Raw genomic sequence first — 20,523 nt, forward strand, 5'->3', positions numbered from 1 at the left:
GCAAAGGGCCTTGGGAGATGTAGTCCCTCGAGGGGGCCTAGCTTCCCGTCGCACCGAGCCCCGCTCGCGTCGCCACCGAACCGCCCCGCGCAGGCGGCTCCGCCGCTACGGTCGTTCCCCGGTTCGCACCGCATCCAATCGGTGCGAAAGGCCGGACTACAACTCCCGTCTCCCCTCCGCGCAAGAGGCGGTCGGACTCCAACTCCCGCCGTGCCCCTCGCCCTCCGCCCGTGTTGTCGGCGGCCCCAAGATGGCGGCGGTGGCGGCGGGCGCGGCGGCCCCTCAGCAGCCGCCGCCGCCTCAGCAGCCGCCGCAGCCGGCGGGAGGCGGCGGGAGCGGCTCCGGGGAGGCGGCGGGAGCCGCGGGTGGTGCCGGAGGCGGCGGCGGAGGTGCCGGAGGCGGCGGCGGCGCAGCCGGGCCCGCGCCGGGGTCGGGGTCGGGCGGCGGCGCGGCCGCGGGCGAGTCGTGGTACCTGGCGCTGCTGGGCCTGGCCGAGCATTTCCGCACGTCCAGCCCGCCCAAGGTGCGGCTGTGCGTGCACTGCCTGCAGGCCGTGCTGCCCCGCAAGCCCCCGGCCCGCATGGAGGCCCGCACGCACCTCCAGCTCGGCTCCGTCCTCTACCACCACACCCGCAACGGCGACCAGGCCCGCGGGCACCTGGAGAAGGCGGTGAGCGGGGCAGGGGGGCTGGAATGGGGTCAGGGAGGTGGTGGGCAGGGCTGGGGGAGACGGGGGGCTTGGGAAGGGGGAAGCGGGGGGTTCTAGAGCGTGGATAAAGGATTGGGGGTGGTGGGGATGGGAATCTGGGTAGCTGGAGAAGGTAACGAGTAGGGGAGGGGGCGGCCGAGGGGGTCCTGGCAGCTAGAAAAGGTGAGGAGCAGGGAAAGGGGACAGTAGGAGGGTCCTGGCACAGAGCGGGAGGATAATGGGGGGTTCTGATGGGTTTTAGTCTCAGCCTAACCCGCTGTGTTCTCTTGCAGTGGCTGATATCCCAGCAGGTATCCTTTTCCCGGGATCCAGGAAGGGCTCTGAGCTGGAAACAACTCTCTGGAAACTCCCAAAGCACCTTAAAGGGCCTGGGGGTGGGCATTTGTTGGGTGTTTTTATCTGCTCCATCACTGCTTTCATGGAACCACAGAGTGATTTGGGTTGGAAGGGACCTTAAATCCCATCTCGTCCCAATTTTCCTGAGGGTTGGGAGGTTTTTGGAGGTCAGGCTGCTGCTGTTTCCCAGCTGGAATTTGTTATTCCCTTAACTCTGGTGCCAGATCCCCCAGTTTGAAGATGTGAAGTTTGAGGCGGCCAGTTTGCTGTCGGAGCTGTACTGCCAGGAGGTGAGTGAGAGAAACCCTCCAAAAACCCCTCTGTGCTCCTTTAGTTTGGGTTTGGAACGGGATATTCCTGTTAGGAGTCTGGTTTCTGGGATGAGAGGCTTTTTTTCCTGTCTTACTGTGGAAGTTTTTGCTGGAATTGCAACGAGGGTTTCCCACTGCAAAAGGAATTTTGCTTGGCCAAAGGATTTCTTTAGTCCTCATTAAACAAATGCTGATTTTGGGGGAGGAAGGGAGCAAAATCCAAGGTTTTCCTCAGGGTTTTGGAATCCTGGAGTGATTTGGGTTGGAAGGGACTTGAAGGATCATCCCTTCCAATGGGAAGGACACCTTCCATCATCCCAGGTTGCTCCAATCTGGACACTTCCAGGGATGGGGCAGCCACAGCTTCTTTGGGAATTCCATCCCAGCCCCTCCCCACCCTCACAGGGAGGAATTCCATCTCAAAATCCCATCGAAGTGGAAAGTGGGGAAACAATTCCCTGTCTCCATCCCTTGTCCAAAGTCTTTCTTTCCATGGAAATCCCCAGTTGGATTATCCCACGTTTTGTCCTCGTTCCTGTCCTTGGGAAGTTGTGCTGATTTCCTCCACAGCCATTTCCTGGGCAGGATTTTGCTTCGAATCACCAAATCCCAGAATGGTTCAGTCCCATCCAGTCCCACACTTCCCACTATCCCAGGTTTCTCCAAGTCCCATCCAACCCGACCTTGGACATTCCAGGGATGGAGCAGCCCCACCAAACTTTTCCCCTCTTATTTTTATTGCTTCCCACGCCTTGATCCCTCATTCCCAAGCCTCCCCAGAGGGATCAGTGGGATTATCCAAGGAGTTTAAAGGCTGGCTGATCCTAGAATCCCAGGAATCCCGGGATTTGTGTTGACTGGGGGGTGTTTGTGTTGCAGAATTCCGTGGATACGGCCAAGCCCCTGCTGCGCAAAGCCATCCAGATCTCCCAGCAAACTCCTTACTGGCACTGCAGGCTGCTCTTCCAGCTGGCTGTGAGTCATTGGGGCAGCAATTCCTTGGGGAAAAAAAAGCCTGGAAAAACCCTGTATTCCCATTCAAAACGGCGTGGATGCATTTCACTCCCTTATTCCCTAAAAAAATCCCTGTTAATGGAGAGGGAAAAGGCAATTCCGGGCTGGGAATTGGTGTTGGGATTGGAGCCAGGAATCAGACGGGATCACCCTGTAGGAGTTAGGGGACATGGAATTCCAAGGATGGAATTGGAGGATCTGCCTCCAGTTTTAACCCATTCCTCATGAATTTTAAGGGAAAAAACCAACTCTCTGGGCTCAGACAAATCCTTGGAAACACCACAGATTTCTTTGGAAAACGGATCTAAAAGCAGATAATTCCTGCAAGGAGCAGGAATTTATAAATCCAGGGATGGGATAACAGCCTTTTCTTGGGATTCACAAAGCCAATCCTGAGGTTTTATGGATTTTGTTTTTTTTGTTTGTTTCCCCCCATTTCAGCAACTCCACACCCTGGAGAAGGATTTGGTGTCGGCCTGTGACCTGCTGGGAGTGGGGGCAGAGTACGCCCGGGTGGTGGGCTCTGAGTACACCAGGTGAGAATTCCCGGGATTTCTCCCGCCATTCCTGCCATTTCCTGCCCAAATTCCCTGGCATTTCCTCCCCGAGTCCCCTGGGATTTCCTCCCTGATTTTCTCCCTGATTCCCTGCCTGAATTGCCTAGGATTTATTCCTTGAGTCCCCTGGGGTTTTCTCCTGGATTTCCTGCCCGAATTCCTTGGGATTTCCTACCTGAATTCCTGGGTTTTCTCCCCCGATTTCCCTGGCATTCCCACCTGGAGTTCCTTGGGATTTTCTTCCTGAGTTCCCTGGGATTTCCTCCTTGAGTTCCCCAGGAATTTCTCTCTCAGATCCCTTAACCCTTTTTTTTCCCCCTGCTTTTGAAGGTGGAAAAAGGCAATTTCTTTTTCCTTTTTTTTTTTTTTTTGTGGATTGAGTAATTTTTTGGGGGGAATTTAACGTTATTTTATTTCATTCCAGAGCCCTCTTTCTGCTCAGCAAGGGGATGGTGAGTTGGAAGTAATTTTAAAATAAATGATTCCCTGTTTAATGCCAAATTCCAGGGGATATTTTTGGGATAAGCAGGATTTTTGTGGATAAGTTTGACCTTTTTTCCTGAGTTTTTCTGGAAGGAAAAAAGGATCATTGTGATTTTTCCCTGGATTTTTTGTAATGAGGGATGGAAGGGGTGGTGGGGTGAGAGGGCTGTGGGAATCAGGTGAATATTCCAATCCTAATTCCCTGGAATTAGAGAATCCTGGAATGGTTTGGGTTGGAACAACCAGGGACACCTTCCACTATGCCAGGCTGCTCCAACCTGGCCTTGGGGAATTCCAGGGATCAGGCAGCCACAATTCCATGGGAAACTGCCATTCCCTGAGTGTTGATCCCGAAAATAACGAGTTTTCCTTGGGAATTGCAGCTGCTGCTGATGGAGAGGAAGCTGCAGGAGGTTCACCCGCTGCTGACGCTGTGCGGGCAGATCGTGGAGAACTGGCAGGGAAATCCCATCCAGAAGGAATCCCTCAGGGTCTTCTTCCTGGTCCTGCAGGTCACACATTACCTGGATGCTGGCCAGGTACGTGGCACATTCCAGCTGGGAATTTGGGAGAGGAATACTTCCTAAAGAGTCAGCTCTGAGGGGATTTTGGGGATTTTTTTTTTTTTTTTTATAATGGAAGGGAATTGCTGTTGATTTTGATTGGAAATGAAAGAAAGAGTGAGGGAATGACACTAATTTGGGCAGGTTTTCCGTGATATTTTTATATCCATGCTGGCCTCTGTTGCTTCCATGGTGTGTTGGAGGAGATAACAGGAATTTTTTGGGAATTTTGGGAATATTTTGAGCATCCCTTGGTCCTGTTTACCACCACGAAGCGCTGAGTGTCGTCAATCTTAAATCAACCCCAAATTCTGAACCAACCCCCTGAACGTGGGAGTTATGGATCCTCTGGGAAGTTTCCCCACTCCAAAAGCTGGGAAGCAGCAGGAATGTCAGGAATTCCCACTGGGAATTGTCCCTTTGCCCAGGTGAAGAGTGTGAAGCCGTGCCTGAAGCAGCTGCAGCAGTGCATCCAAACCATCTCCACCCTGCACGACGACGAGATCCTGCCCAGCAACCCCGCTGACCTCTTCCACTGGCTGCCCAAGGAGCACATGTGTGTGCTGGTCTACCTGGTGAGAGCCGCTAATTAGCGCTAATTGCTAATTAATGAGGATTAATTAATGATCTGAGCTGGATCTCACAGTCCCGCCCAGCTGCTTGGTGCTGTTTCTGTCTCAGTGTCCATGGGGTGATGCTGAGGGGGCTGCTGGGTGTGTGAGGAGATTCCAGCTTGGAAATGGGAATTAATGGATTAATAATTGATTAATTGATTAATTAATACCTGATTCAAAGGGAAATGTAGGCATTTGTACAAAGCAGAGCCACTTTGGCTTAATTTTGTTACCTGCTTCTGCCCCAGTGTCCATGGGGTGATGCTGAGGGGGCTGCTTGGTGTGTGAGGAGATTCCAGCTTGGAAATGGGAGTTAATTAATAAATAGTTAATTATTTGATTAATTAATATCTGATTCAAAGGGAAATGTAGGCATTTGTACAAAGCAGAGCCACTTTGGCTTAATTTTATCAGCTGCTTGGTGCTGGTTCCACCTCAGTGTCCATGGGGTGATGCTGCTCAGTGTGTGTGAGGAGATTCCGGCCTGGAAACTGGAATTAATTAATTAATAATCAATGTATTTATTAATTAACACCCAGCTCAAAAGAAAATGGAGTTATTTGTATAAAGCAGAGCCACTTTGGCTTAATTTTGTTACCTGCCTGGTGCTGTTTCTGCCCCGGTGTCCGTGGGGTGATGCTGAGGGGACTGCTCAGGGTATGAGGAGATTCCAGCTTGGAAATTTGAATTACTTAATTAACAATTAATTATTTTATTAATTAATACCTGACTCAAATGAAAATGGAGTTACTTGTACAAAGCAGAGCCACTTTGGCTTAACTTTATTATCTGCTTGGTGCTGCTTCTGCCCTGGCGTCCGTGGGGTGATGCTGAGGGAGCTGCTCAGGGTATGAGGAGATTCCAGGCTGGAAATGGGAATTAAATAATGATTAATTAATTAATTTATTAATTAACACCTGATTGAACTGGAAATGAAGTTATTTGTACAAAACAGAGCCACTTTGGCTTGATTTTGTTACCTGCTTGGTGCTGCTTCTACCCTGGTGTCCGTGGGGTGATGCTGAGGGAGCTGCTCAGGGTATGAGGAGATTCCAGGCTGGAAATGCGAATTAATTAATGATTAATTAATTCATGTATTAATTAACACCGGCCTCAAATGAAAATGGAGTTATTTGTACAAAGCAAAAACCAGTCTGGCTTGATTTTTTCAACGTGATGAGAGCTGGACTTGGAATTGCTGAAGATTTTTGTTCCATTGCTTGTAGATGATTCCAATCCTAAATGACATTAAAAATCTCGGATTTGAGGAATTCTGTGAACTCCCAGCCCTTCCCTCTGTGCACAGATACATTTTGGGAATCATGAAATGGTTTGGGTGGGAAGGAGCTTAAAAATCATCCATTCCCACCCCCTCAATCACACCTCCCACTCTCCCGCGTTGCTCCAAATCTTCCTGGGATGAGGCAGCCCCAGCCCCTCTGGGAATTCCATCCCAGGGAAATTGCCAAGGTGGATAATCCTTGCTGTGCTTCCCTGCAGGTGACAGTGATGCATTCCATGCAGGCAGGATACCTGGAGAAGGCTCAGAAATACACGGACAAAGCCCTCATGCAGCTGGAGAAGCTCAAAAGTAAGGAAAAGGGGTTGGAATTCAGCTGGAATCCAGGAAAATTCCATAATTTATTCCTCATTTAAACCAATCTTGCGGCCTTGTTGAGCTGCTGGGATGGCTTAAGGCTAAAACCAAGATTAAAAACGTGATTTGAAGGCCGGGTGGTGGCTCTTGAGTACAAAAATCAACTTTTGGGGGGTGTTTTTTTTGATGGGATTTGAAACATTCCTTAAATCCTACTCATGGAATTCCTGCTGCTCCTTTCCCAGTGCTGGACTGCAGCCCCATCCTGTCCTCATTCCAAGTGATTTTGTTGGAACACATCATCATGTGCAGGCTGGTCACGGGACACAAAGCTACGGCCCTGCAGGAGGTAAAATGGGAATTCCAGCATTCCCTGGCTGGGAATGGCTCCCAAAAAATGGGAATGTTGTGCAAAAATGGTTTTTAAAACGTGGGAATTGCAGTTGTTGGCTCAGGTGGGGAATTCCTGTGGAATTATTTGTGGATACAGCCAGGCTTGGTGGTGCTCAGGACTTGGGAAATGTGGGATTGTCCTCTAAAATATTTGTTTAAGGACCCTTTGGGATCATGGAATGATCAATAATGGATTGGATTGATGCTTTCCTGGTGGGAATTCCAGGCTGATTCCGGTGGTTTTTCCCATTCCACCCATTCCAGAGTGGCTCCTTCCTCTTAAAGTTCCTGCCTTGTCCAGGTGTTCCCCAGTTTTTAACATTCCTGCTTTTCCTCCTTTTTCATGGTTGATTTCTGTTGTTCCAGAGGAACTGAACTTTTTTCCCATTTTTCCAATAATTTTTAAATCCTGGGAATCCATCCAACGGATGGACTGGATCATCCAATCCCAGCTGTCAGCTTTACTGGGAGTACTGGGAATACTGGGAATGGGGAGGGATTCAGCCTCCTGCTTCTGTCTCCTGAGACTCATCCCAATCCCAGAGTTTGGAAGCTTTTATCCCAGTTTTCCTGGAAAATCTGGAGCATTTCAGGAGGGATCTGCAGCTGTGAATTCCAGAGGGTGGAGGAAACCATTCCAAACCAGCTGGAATGTGGGAGGAATGTGTGGAAATCCCTTTTCCTGTGCTGGGAGCACATCCAGCCTCCCCTTTTATCCAGGATTTGGGATCCTGGAGCCAATCCCCGTATCCATGAGGGGTGCGAGGAGTGGGATTTGGAGCATAAAATGATGGAAAACGTGTCTAAAAGTGGGAATTTTGTCCTTTCCCAGATTTCCCAGGTCTGCCAGCTGTGCCAGCAGTCTCCCAGGCTCTTTTCCAACCACGCTGCCCAGCTGCACACGCTCCTGGTGAGTTTTTGGGATGAGCCCTGGGATCCTGGGAATTCCACGTCCCACCAGGAATTCCTGAGGGGAGATTCCCTGGGAATAACAGGATCTGCATCATCCACTGCTGTGGAGGCTCATTCCCAGCTTAAAATACCCTTTGGAAAAAGAATTCCGGGATGGTTTGGGTGGGAAGGGACACTTCCCACTATCCCAGGGTGCTCCAACCTTGGACACTTCCAAGGATGAGGAATCCCTGGAATAACCCCAGCCCTGGCCCCAGGAATAGGGACCTGTTCCTGAGTGTCGCTGTTTATTCCCAAAATTGCCCAAAATTCCTGATTTCCACCCCTCCCCCCCCCTCAAATCCCACTTTCCTGGAGAGAAAATCCCACTTTTCTGTGGAGGAAATTCCTGGGATTTGGCTTTTCCTGGGCATTTCTGCCAGCAGGGCCTTGGCTGGCGGCAGCTCCTTCGTGAGGGGAGTGGGAATTTGGGAGGAATCAGCTGGAAAAAGGAAAATCCAGGGATTTCAACCGTGCCCACTGGAGATGGTTTTCTGTGGGAACTGTGGAAAGGGAAGAGTTTATTTAGGGAATATTGGGTTTTCCATGATTTTAAGAAACGCTTTTTAGTTAAATGAAGCTTTTTCCATGAATAATTTAATTTAAAGGACGTTTTGTAGAAATTCCGGATCTTTCCCCACAGCCAAGACTCGTTGGTCCCTTTTCCCTGCTGTTATCCCAATATTTCTGTGGATTTAGGGATGTTTTGGGCTGCATTCCCAAAAATATCCTTTCTTTTCCAGGGCCTCTACTGCATCTCTGTTAACTGTATGGACAATGCAGAAGCACAATTCACTACGGCACTGAGAGTGAGATTTTATTCCCAAATTTTCCTCTGGAAACATGGGAATGGGCCTTGGGGATGGAAATGTGAATTTGGATGGGAAAACTTCCTTAATTCTATTGTTTATTCATGACTTTCCTTGAATTTGCGGGGATTTATAACATTAAAATATCAATAAATGAGTTTTTAGCCAGGATTTTTTTGGGAGATGAGCAAATCCTGAGGGAAAGACTGAAATATTTGGGAATTTTCTCCTTTCCAGCTCACAACCCACCAGGAGCTGTGGGCATTTATTGTCACCAACCTGGCCAGCGTCTACATCCGGGAAGGGAATCGGCACCAGGAGGTGAGCTGGGATCTCCCCAAATCCCACTTTTCTCTGGAGAAAATTGCTGGGATTTGGCTTTTTCTGGGCATTTTTGCCATCAGGGCCTTGCCTGGCAGCAGCTCCTCCATCAGGGGAGTGGGAATTCCTGAGGAATCAGCTGGAAAATTCCAAATAGTCTCGATTATTCCTACAATTCTTTCCACGCTCTTTCTCAAATCCCACTTTTCTGTGGAGAAAATTGCTGGGATTTGGCTTTTTCTGGGCATTTTTGCCATCAGGGCCTTGCTGGCAGCAGCTCCTCCATCAGGGGAGTGGGAAATCCCGCTTTTCTGTGGGGAAAATTCCTGGGATTTGTTTTTTTCTGGGCATTTTTGCCATCAGGGCCTTGCCTGGCAGCAGCTCCTTAATTAGGAGTGGGAATCTGGGAGGATTCAGCTGGAAAACTCCAAAAAGAATGTTCTGGAGCCGAATTTTCTGGATTATTCCCACAATTCTTCCCACTCTCTCTCTCAAATCCCACTTTTCTGTGGAGAAAATTCCTGGGATTTGGCTTTTCCTGGGTATTTTTGCCATCAGGGCCGTGCCTGGCAGCAGCTCCTCCATCAGAGGAGTGGGAATTCCTGAGGAATCAGCTGGAAAATTCCAAATATTCTCGATTATTCCTACAGTTCTTCCCACTCTCTCTCTCAAATCCCACTTTTCTGTGGAGAAAATTGCTGGGATTTGGCTTTTTCTGGGCATTTTTGCCATCAGGGCCTTGCTGGCAGCAGCTCCTCCATCAGAGGAGTGGGAATTCCTGAGGAATCAGCTGGAAAACTCCAAATATTCTCGATTATTCCCACAATTCTTCCCACAGGAATGGGGGTTTAACTCCATCATCTCTCATTCAACCCCTTGGCTTCATGTTCCATAATTTCCATAATTTTCCATCTGTTTCTCATCATTTTCCATCATTTTCCATTTCCAGGAGTTTCAGGGAATCACAGAAATACCCAGAAATAGGGAGCTGCTCCTGAGCCTTGCTGTTTCTTCCCAAAATTCCCTATTTTCACCCTCTCAGAGCCCTCAGGGATTTGCCTTGGGAAGATTCTCCACAGGAATTTTGCTCCCTCTGCACAGGATTTGGGGAAAAACCTTGGGAAGCAAAAAAATCCTTAAAATTTGTCAATTCCTTAATTAAATTCTGGTTTTAATTAATCAAGTCTGATATAAAATTCATTATCAGTTCCACCAGCTCCAAGTTTTCTGTGGGAATACAATTATTATCCAGCAAATCCTGTGGAATTGGAGGATAGTTTGGATAAAATTTGATTTTTGGAATCAAAACGAGCCTCAAATTCCCAATATTGGGATAAATTGGGGGTGGTTTGGGGTGGAATTTCACCATTTGGGGGTTGATTTTTCCTTGGAAAATTGATTTCTCCATGTGGGAAACGCTGACAATTCCCTTTTCCTCTCCCATTTTCCAGCTCTACAGTTTATTGGAAAGGATAAATCCCGACCACAACTTCCCAGTGAGGTGAGAATTCCAACAAATCCCAACATTCCGGGATGGGAATGAGGGATTTGGAGCAGCTTTTTCAACAAATAAGGGGGAAAATCCATCTTAATTCCAAGGGAAAAGCTCGGGATGTGGCTTAAATGGAATATTTTGCTTGGAAGTTGGATTTTGGGGTGGAATTCCTGGGAATCTGGGTGAGATGCTGAGGTATCCATGGTTTTTTTTTTCCATAGTTCCCATTGTCTCCGGGCTGCAGCTTTTTACATCCGAGGGCTCTTCTCCTTTTTCCAGGGAAGATACAACGAGGCCAAGTGAGTCCAAATCCCTTGGAAAAGCAGGAAAAGTGCAGGGAAGAGCTAAATCCAGCTTTTTTGGGATCACAGTGGGAATCCCAAGGCTTCGTTTTCCATCCAATCCCTGGGGATTTATCCTGGATTAGCCAGGGGGGAAGAGCAGGGAAGTGGGTTGGGGGGGGGGGTTGGGCTCTTTCCTTGGGAATTCTTTGGGAAACTTGGGATTTTATTCCCTGGAATCCTTGGGAATCTTGAGGTCTTAGTCCCTGCAATCCCAAGGAGTTCTTGGGATTGATTCCTTTCAAAATCAAGGAATCCTTGGGAATCTTGGGAATGTTATTCCCTGCAATCCCAAGGATTCCTTGGGATCTTATTCTCTGTAATCCTTGGGAATTTTGACGTTTTATTCCCTGTAATCCCAAGGAATCCTTGGGGATCTCGGGCATTTTATTCCCTTCCATCCCAGGGAATCCTTGGGAATTTTGGGATTTATTCCCTTCCATCCCAAGGAATCCTTGGGAATCCTGGGACTCTCATTCCCTTCCATCCCAAGGATCTGCACCTTCCCAAAGGTGGCAGCTCTGGCCCCATTCCCAGATAAAACTCAGGAATTCCCTTTCCTCAAGGCCCCTCCAGCTCATTTAACGAATCCAGGACTTAATCCTGGATATTTAGGGATTCTCCCAGCTGGAGGGAGGTGTCACATCCCGATTTTTCCCAACTTTTCCCGTTTTTTCCAGGCGATTTTTGCGGGAGACGCTGAAGATGTCGAACGCCGAGGACCTGAACCGCCTGACCGCCTGCTCCCTCGTGCTCCTGGGCCACATCTTCTACGTCCTGGGAAACCACAGGGTAATTCCCAAATCCCTCCTCAGCCCTGCAATCCTGGGATTCACCTTCTCCCGAAAAATCCCCCCTCAAATCCCCCCCCAAATCCCCAAGAAAATCGGGATATGGGTGGGAATAATGGGATTTTTCAAGCGTTTTCAGCGCCCTCCAACGAGGAGTTGGGATTTTGCTCCCTCTGGATCATCCTGGGATTTGTGTTTTCATGGAATTTTGGGAATGGGGGGATTTGGGGAACTGTTCTGGAAGGGTCCAGGCTGTAATTCCTGGAAAAAATAGAGCTGGAAAAGGGGAAAATCTCGGCACTAAGGGGATTGGATTGGGTGGAATTGTGGCACGATTCCAGTGGTGGCCCAATTCCCTGGGAATTCCCATGGGCAGACCAGAAAGATGGGATTTTTCCCAGTCCAGAATTCTTGGAATGGAGCTTTGGGATGTCCCACCCAGCCCTTCCATTTATTCCCTTTCATTCCCAAGGAATCCTTGGGAATCTCATTCCCTACAACCCCAGGGAATCCTTAGGAATCTCAGGATCTTATTCCCTGGAATCTTAAGGAATCCTTGGGCATCTTGTTCCCTGGAATCCTTGGGAATCCTTTTCCCTACAATCCCAGGGAATCCTTGGTAATCTTGGGAATCTTACTCCTTTCTATCCTAGGAAATCCCTGAGAATCCTGGGATTTTAATTCCCTTCCACACCAAGGATTCCTTGGGAATTTTGGGAACTCGCTCCCTTCAATCCAAGGAATCTTGGGAATCGTATTCCCCTCCAACCCTAAGGACTTGAGCAGCAAAAATCCAATTTTCCCTCCAAAATTTTCCATCTTTTTGAGTACATTTCTACTTCCAAGGTGCAAAAAATTCCCAGATATCCCAATTTTTCCCTTTCCTTTCCCAATTTTTCCTAGGAAAGCAACAACATGGTGGTGCCGGCCATGCAGCTGGCCAGCAAGATCCCGGACATGTCCGTGCAGCTCTGGTCCTCAGCCCTGCTCCGGGGTAATTTGGGAACAGGGATCATCCTGGAAAAACTGGGAAGAGCCTCTGGGAGGGTGGGAATGCCAGGGGAAAACACGGAGCTGATCCCAGCGCTGGGGCTGGGCTGGGAGAGATGGGAATGGGCAGCTCCAGGGAGAGCTTGGAGCTGCTTCCAGAGGGGGAAGGGGGCTCCAGGAGAGCTGGAGGGGGATTTGGGATGAGGGCTGGAATTCCAGGATACAGGGAATGGGCTGGAACTGGGAAAGGGGAGATTGGGAAGGAATTCCTGCCTGGGAGGGTGGGGAGGGAATGAGATGGAATTCCCAGAGAAGCCGTGGCTGCTCCTGGATCCCTGGAAAGGTGGGAGAAGGATCCAGGGAGAGCTTGGAGCTGCTTCCAGAGCCTGAAGGGGCTCCAGGAGAGCTGGAGAGGGATTTGGGATGAGGGCTGGAATTCCAGGACATAGGGAATGGGTTCAGACTGGGAGAGGGGAGATTTGGGTGGGATATTGGGAAGGAATTCCTGGCTGGGAGGGTGGGGAAGGAATGGGATGGAATTCCCAGAGCAGCTCCAGGGAGAGCTCCAAGCCCCTTCCAGAGCCTAAAGGGGCTCCAGGAGAGCTGGAGAGGGATTTGGGATGAGGGCTGGAATTCCAGGACACAGGGAATGACTTCCTGCTGGAAAGGGGGAATCTGGGTGGGACATTGGCAAGGAATTCCTGCTTGGGAGGATTCCCAGCAAAACTCTGGCTGCCCCTGGATCCCTGGAAGTGCCCCAGGCTGGGCTGCAGGAGGCTCCAGGGACGAATCCCGGTGTTTTTCCGGCTTTCCCAGACCTGAACAAGGCGTGTGGCAATGCCATGGATGCCCACGAGGCCGCCCAGATGCACCAGAACTTCTCCCAGCAGCTGCTCCAGGACCACATCGAGGCCTGCAGCCTCCCCGAGCACAACCTGATCACGGTGAGGGCCCACAATTCCCAAAATTCCCACTTTTCCAACTGGGAAAAAAACCATCCTTTCCTTCAAGTTTTCAATTTCGGGCTGCTGGATTTGGGGTTTCCTTCTCAAAGGGGATTTTTCCCCTCCCCCCACCAAAGGTTGAATTGATTCTTGAGATTATTTTTGTCACCGCTGGATTTTTTTGGTTTTGAGGAGAATTCCACCATTCCCAGGCTTAATTCCTGGGAATTCTGTGCTGGCCACCCCTAAAAGTGCAGAGTTCAGTGGGGTTTTTCTTCCCAATCGATCCCTAAATTTGAATTCCCGGTGATGATTCCCTGATTCCCCTGATGGTTGAAGCCGGTCCCTTCAGGGGATTCCCCAAATCCACTCCAAATTCCCCAAATCCACTCCCAAATTCCCACTTTTCCAACCGGAAAAACGACCTTTTAATTCATTTTTTTTCAATTTGGGGTTGCTGGATTTGGGATTTGCCTTTTCCAGGGGTTTTCTTGGAACCCAAAACTTCAATTTATTCCCTTTTTTAGCCACTTGGTTTTGTAATTTTGGAGGACAATTCCACCATTCCCAGATTTATTTTGAGGATTTAGCCTTTTCCTGGGAATTCTGTGCTGGACACCCCTAAAAATGCAGTTTCCACTCCAACATTCCCAAGTGGTTTTTCTTTTCCCATTTATCCCTAAATCTGAATTCCCAGTGGATCCCCTGATGGTTGAAGCCAATTCCTTCAGGGGATTCCCCAAATCTACTCCAAATTCCCACTTTTCCAACTGGGAAAACGACCTTTTTATTCATTTTGACCATTTTGAGGTTGCTGGATTTGGGATTTGCCTTTTCCAGGGATTTTCTTCCCCCCCCCAAAATTGAATTTATTCTCCTTTTTGGCCACTGGATTTTGTTGTTTTTGAAGAAAATTCCACCATTCCCGGGTTTAATTCCTGGGAATTCTGTGCTGGACACCCCTAAAAGTCTGAATTCCACTGAGAATTCAACATTCCCAAGGTTTTTTTATTCCCTGTTTCTCCCTAAATCTCAATTCCCAATGGATCCACAATCAATAACATCCAGCTGGGAATGGGAAACGCCAGGAATGGGGAGATTTTTTGGGAAGAAAAGCAGGGAAAAAAAGGCCAGTAGGGAAGTGCTGGTTGCTGGCTCTGCTTCCAGAGGGATCCTGGGATTTTTGAGGGTTTGGGAGCAGAAATTTTGGGAATTCCATGGCCTCCATGCATCCTGATGCAGGAATTTTTGGCTGGGGGATGAAAAACCTGGAGAAGGGGGGAAAACGAAGGAATAACCATCCACAATTCCCTCCTTTCTGGAATATTTCCATGGATTTGGGGCAGAGGAAAATCAGGAATGGAAGGAGCACGTGCAGCTCCGTGCAAATCCTGCTTTTCCCAGATTTCGGGATCCAGCAGGAATTGGGATAATTGGGATAATCCCGTTGCCTTGAGGTTGAAACGCCAAAAAAAAAATCCCCCAAAAAACCTGGATCTGAGTGGGATTTGGGGTTGGAATGTGGCATTCCCTGGGGGCAGGGAGGGTTTTCCTGGGAATTCTGTGATCCTGAGGGAATTCTTCCCGGGATTTTGACGCCCTTTTTCCCTTGCAGTGGACGGATGGACCCCCCCCGGTCCAATTCCAGGCCCAGAATGGTCCCACCACCAGCCTGGCCAGTCTCCTGTGAATCCCAGGAAAATTCCAGGAAAATTCCAGGATATCCATGAACAACATCCCCAAAAAAAAAAAAAAAACCAACCCAAAAAGCACCAAAAACTGGGAAAAAAACAAAACAATCCATGGAAAAGCTTCCCTTCCATGAAAAGGCAGCGAATTCCCTCCGGTAGCCAAGAGGTGGCAGAAAAAGTGGGAATTTTCCAGGCTGGCAGAGCGGGAAGAGCCTCTGGAGCTGCTTTTCCAGGTGGGAATATCCAGGTGGGGGCTCCTGAATCCCAAAGTTTGATCCCAGTGGGAATTCCCGGTGCTTGAGAACTCCCAGGAAACGAGGGGAGAGCTCGGAATTCCGGCGGGAAAATTCCAGAGTGGTTCCTGCAGCCGAATCCTTGGGGATAACGGGATCAGGAAATGATGGATTGGAGGCTGCTCCGGAATTCCCTGAGGGAAGGAGGAATTTCGGGATATCCCAGGGATCTCTCTCTCACAACCACAGCTCTCTCCATGCCTTTGGGATTGGGAAAAAGCAGGAATTTTCTTGCTGATCCCAAATTTTTCACAGCCTGAAGGCAGCCGTGCCTTAAGGATTTCCAAAGCCGGGATTAAATCCAGACCCAGCCTAATCTGGAGGTTTGGGATGAAATTCCAGCCTTGCCCTTGCCACAAAGTTCCCTTTTCCAGGTTTTTTCAGGTTAAATTCCCTGGTTTAGCCCAGTTTTTTTGGTGGATTTTCCATGAGTTCTCCCAGAAATCTGGGAATGGTGAATCCCAGGAAAGAGCTGGAATTCCAGCAGAAACCCCAGGATTCCAGCAGTGCCTGGGCTGGAATAAAGCTCTTCCCTGTTGGAAGGTCCCCAGAATTCTGGAAAAAGGGGAGGGAAAAGGAATCTGGAATTCTTGGAGAGAGGAAAACCGAACCCCTCGAACTTCCAGAGCTTTTTGGGAATCTCATCCCAGCTGGATTTGGAAGGAGCCTTAAAATTCCCTTAAAAATCCCCTCATTCCAGTTGGTTTTCCTTCTCCCAGAGCAGCTCACTGGGAATTTTTTTCACCCAAATCCCTCATTTTTTTCCCTCTGGAAGTCATTCCAGGCTTTGAGGTTTTTTAGCCCATTCCCAAAAAATTGGATTTTTCCAGATCTTTTCCATGGAAATCCTGGTCCCAAAACTCCTCCTGCAAAACTCCAAAGGACCTGGATATCCCTGGAATTTTCTGGGATTGAGGATTGGGAGTTTTTATTCAGGATTGGGATTTTTCCTTGGGATTAAGGAACTCAAAGAAACAGGGAAGAAATCCCAAAGAGATTCCCAAATCCAGGGATTTTCCAGCCTCCTGCTGTGGCTGAGCCCTGAATCCAGGGCTGGAATTCCCATGGGAGCTTCCAGAGGCCCCTGGCTTCCCTGGATCCCTTTTTTTTTGGGGGGATATTTGGGATCCCAGTGGGACAGAACCATCCCAGGAGTTGTGGGATGCCTGGATTTTGATCAGGAATGTTGATCCCCATGGACAATTGGGGGAGTTTTCCCTGGTTTTGGGTTTGTTGGGAAGCAGATTCCCAGATTTTTTATTCCCTCCGGGAGCCACTGGGATGCAACAACTCCGATTTTAAACCTTGGAATGTTTTTCCTTGGAATTTTCCTGGGCTGGGAAAGGCTGAAATTCCCAAATCCCACTCAGGAGATCCAAACTTTCCCTTCCCATCCAACCTGAGGCCGTTGGGTCCTTTCCAACTCTGGAATATTCCAGGATTTCAGGCCCAAATCAGCTCTGGCTTGAAATTATGGGATCAGATTCCCAGATTTTGAGCTGGAAAGGCCTCAGGATCATCCCAATGCCACGGGCAGGGACACTTCCACTATCCCAGGCTGCTCCCAGCTGGATTTGGACACTTCCAGAGCAGCCACATCCTGAAAATTTTGGGCAAAACCAGGAAAAAAATTGGGAAAAAAATCCCAATTCTGGAGAGCTGCGGTTGGGCTGAGCTTTGGGAATTCTCCAGGCAGTTTTCCAGGGAATTCTCCAGCAGTTCCTGTGGGACAGGAGCCCTTTCCCAACCCCCTGGAGATGGCGTGGAAGAAGCAGAATTCCCAAAAATTCCCAATTTTCCACCTTCAATCTGGCTCAGATCGGAGCAAGATCCATAAAAGCCGTGAAACATCCGGAAAATCCCCCCCTGGAATTCTCACCTTGGGAGCTCTGAGCTTGATCCCGCTGCCAGAATTCCCAAATTCCCGCTGGAAATTGGAATTGTCTCCCTGCAATCCCGGGTGTACATTAGGGGCAATGTACAGAGCTTTTTACCACTTGTATATTAAATTATTTAATAGGTTTTTTTTTTTTCTTTTTTTTTGGGAGCTTTTCCTTAATTTTTTTCTGGAGCAGAGCTGGAAAGGAGGAGCTGAAATTCCTTGGGATTTTTTTATTTTTTTAGGAACCAGGAGGAAAAAAAAAAAAAAAATCCAGGAGTTGGCTTAAAAAAAAAAAAAAAACAACAACCCCAAAACTCCCTCAAATCTTGCTCTGGGTTGATTTAATTGGAGTTTTTCCTTGTAAAATCGTGGAATTCTCTGGAGAAACGAGCACGAAATCCTGAAAAGCAGAAAGAACCCTCCTCCTGAAGCTGGAATTTAGGGAATTGTACAGGTTTTTTTCCAGGATTTTTCATGGCCTAGCCGGAATTTCTCCCTCCCAGCGCCCCATCCCTGGTTGTAGATAGTGTACAAATGGCATTTCTGTATAGAGCCTGCAGCTGTTCTCCCTCTTGGATCCCATTCCCAACAGCAGGAATCTCCCAGGCTCACCGGGAACCTGGGAATTCCAAAGGATTCCCAGAAAAATTCCTCCAAACCCCCCCCTTCCCCCCGAAAAATCCCGATTTTTCTCCTCTACGCTCAGCTGAGGACGAGCAGGGAATTCCCTGATTTGATCCGGGAAGGAATTCAGGGAATTCCTGCCCTCTCCACCACCATTCCCAGCAGGAATTGGGTGGAAATCCAGGAGAACAGGGATGAATCCTGGCTGGGCCCTCTCCCTGTTATCCCAGCAGCGTTCCCTGCTGTTCCCAACACCATTCCCGACGTTTTCCCGGTGTTTGTGGGCCCTGCTGTAAATCCAGGAATCCCTGGAATGAGCCGGATCCGGGATTATCCCGAGGCCCCCTCTGGTTTTCTATATTAGAAGGATTTTTAAATAAAGTGGAATTTTACTTCTTCTACACCAGAATTCCGTTAGTTTGTCCCGGATTTCCCCGCTTGGAATGGCTGCCTTGGGAGCTGCTGGAAATCTGGGATAACTCAGGATTTTATGGATGCATCAAACACCTGGAATTGGGGGTGGTTTTTTTTTTTTTCCCATGGATTTGACTCTGTTTAATCATCCCGGATCTGCTTCCATGGAAAATTCCTCCTTGTGCCTTTTATTCCCAAATTTTCCAGCAGCTTACATTTAGAATTCCAAGAAAACTGAATGAATTCCCAAATTAAACCTGGAAAAAACCACAAAATCCAAACCTGAACTGCGGAATTCCCAAATCCACCTGAGCTCCTCCCTGGAATTTCATCCCAGCAGGTTCTGCTCCAAAAAACGGGAATTTTATCCCAACTGGGAGCTTCCTTTTTGCTGGGAATTCCCCATGGAAGCTGCAGATCCTTCCCTGGAGGAAAACAGAGCTGTCCCAGCTGCTCCTCCTGGATTCCCTCCGGAATTTCTGTGGGAAGCACCGGAATTCCCAGTGCAGCTTCGCTCCAGAGCCGATTTCCCTTGGATTTCACTGCTAAAGCAAAAGGAAAACGTTGGAAGTTCCTTTTTCCCAACTTTTCCCGGGTGATCCCACTTGGTTGGAAGCCTCAAAACGAGGAAAAGTGATGGAAGAAACGCGGAATTCCGTGGATTTTTCGGGAATCGAGCACAGCAAGGGAAGCAGCGTGGGATGTGTTCCCTGTGGATGTTCCCTATGGATTCAAGGATTCTTCCCAAGGATCCCAGCCCTTCGTGGATCACCAGAAAGTTGGGAATACCGAGCTGGAGCCAGCAGCTTTTTGGGATCGTTCCCTGAGCCAGAGGGAGCTGGAATTGTCCCGTGCAGGAAATCCTGGAATGGTTTGGGATGGAAGGAGCTTCGGCATCATCCCATTCCAGCCTTTCCATGATCCCAGCCTGGCCTGGGACATTGCAGGGATCCAGGGGCAGCCACAGCTTCTCTGGGAATTCCGGCCCAGCCAGGAATTCCTTCCCAAATTCCCCTTTTCCCAGTTTTCTCAGTGTCACTCCCCTCCCTCCATCCCTTGTCCGGACTCACAGGAGGCGTTCTCCAGAAACTGGGAATCTTTATGGAGTGGAAAAGTTGGGATTTCCCTGCCTGGATCCACGTGGAGAGGGAGGGAGGAGAACTGGGAGCTCTGGATTCCGGTTCTGGCTCTTTGCTTGGAAAAAAAACCCCTGGATTTGGTGCCTTCCCTGTGCTGGGAAAATGGGAATGATGATCCATTAGTGCTCAGGATGGGAATGATCAGCGTTATCCCGCTGGGAATCAGCTCCCAGCTATCCTGAGTGGAAGCACAGCTGATCCCAGGAAACTCCCATGGAAAAGAACTGAGGGAAGATCCAGTCCCAGAAAAAAACTGGAAAAGAACTGAGGGAAGATCTGTGCCGGCATTAAAAAATCCCAGCACTTTATTTCAACTTCCTTCTCCCGGGATTTTTCTTTCTCTCACTGCCAGGTGCCCAAAAACGCTGGATCAGGAATTCCCGAGCTTTCCAGCACGCTCGGGGCTGGAATGAGAACGTTTTTTGTGGGAATCCAGGGAGTTTATGGAAGAAAATTCCTTTTATTCATTCCTTTGTTCCTGGCTCCAAGGCCGGACCAGGCGGGTTCGGCTCATCCCTGGAATTCCAAGGGTTAAATCCATGCGGGGAAATGCCGACGGGAACGATCCCAAGGGTTAAATCCCTGCGGGAATGATCCCGGCGGGAGCGGCCGGACCGGACCGGGCACCTCTGACCCAGATCGGCCCCTGAGTCACCGACCCGCGGCCGCCTCCGGGGGAACGAGCGGGGACCTGTCCGGCACCGGGAACCTCATCCCGGCACCGGGAACCTCATCCCGGCACCGGGACCTCATCCCTGTCCCCGGTACCGGCACCGGGAGCCTCATCCCTGCCCCCGGCACTGGCACCGGGACCTCATCCCTGCCCCCGGTACCGGCACCGGGACCTCATCCCTGCCCCCGGCACCGGCACCGGGACCTCATCCCTGCCCCCGGCACCGGCACCGGGACCTCATCCCTGCCCCCGGTACCGGCACCGGGACCTCATCCCTGCCCCCGGCACCGGCACCGGGACCTCATCCCTGCCCCCGGTACCGGCACCGGGAACCTCATCCCTGCCCCCGGTACCGGCACCGGGAGCCTCATCCCTGCCCCCGGTACCGGCACCGGGAACCTCATCCCTGCCCCCGGTACCGGCACCGGGACCTCATCCCTGCCCCCGGTACCGGGACCGGCACCTCATCCCTGCCCCCGGTACCGGCACCGGGACCTCATCCCTGCCCCCGGTACCGGTACCGGGAACCTCATCCCTGCCCCCGGTACCGGTACCGGGAACCTCATCCCCGCCCCCGGTACCGGTACC

At 49.8% G+C, this 20,523-nt stretch overlaps 1 protein-coding gene across 1 annotated transcript; it reads left to right on the top strand.

The window, feature by feature from the left end:
* Positions 1-53: 53 nt before the first annotated feature.
* MAU2 (MAU2 sister chromatid cohesion factor) lies at positions 54-19,576 on the top strand. Its single transcript, XM_068996822.1, has 19 exons — positions 54-670; positions 982-999; positions 1,270-1,335; positions 2,236-2,331; positions 2,812-2,906; positions 3,352-3,379; positions 3,794-3,949; positions 4,402-4,548; positions 6,088-6,178; positions 6,430-6,533; positions 7,410-7,487; positions 8,272-8,337; positions 8,575-8,658; positions 10,110-10,159; positions 10,375-10,452; positions 11,175-11,286; positions 12,189-12,279; positions 13,092-13,219; positions 14,835-19,576. Exons 1-19 carry the CDS (start codon positions 251-253, stop codon positions 14,907-14,909), a joined length of 1,983 nt encoding a protein of 660 aa, XP_068852923.1. The 5' UTR covers positions 54-250; the 3' UTR covers positions 14,910-19,576.
* Positions 19,577-20,523: the final 947 nt, after the last annotated feature.

The sequence above is a fragment of the Aphelocoma coerulescens genome, chromosome 28 (assembly GCF_041296385.1).
Source record: "Aphelocoma coerulescens isolate FSJ_1873_10779 chromosome 28, UR_Acoe_1.0, whole genome shotgun sequence".
Taxonomy (NCBI): domain Eukaryota; kingdom Metazoa; phylum Chordata; class Aves; order Passeriformes; family Corvidae; genus Aphelocoma; species Aphelocoma coerulescens.

Excerpts from the sequence above, each read along its gene's own strand:
- MAU2 (XM_068996822.1), top strand. The coding sequence starts at position 251 with ATGGCGGCGGTGGCGGCGGGCGCGGCGGCCCCTCAGCAGCCGCCGCCG. Across the intron at positions 3,380-3,793 it reads TTCTGCTCAGCAAGGGGATG|CTGCTGCTGATGGAGAGGAA; the intron begins GTGAGTTGGAAG and ends TGGGAATTGCAG. Across the intron at positions 8,338-8,574 it reads AATTCACTACGGCACTGAGA|CTCACAACCCACCAGGAGCT; the intron begins GTGAGATTTTAT and ends TCTCCTTTCCAG.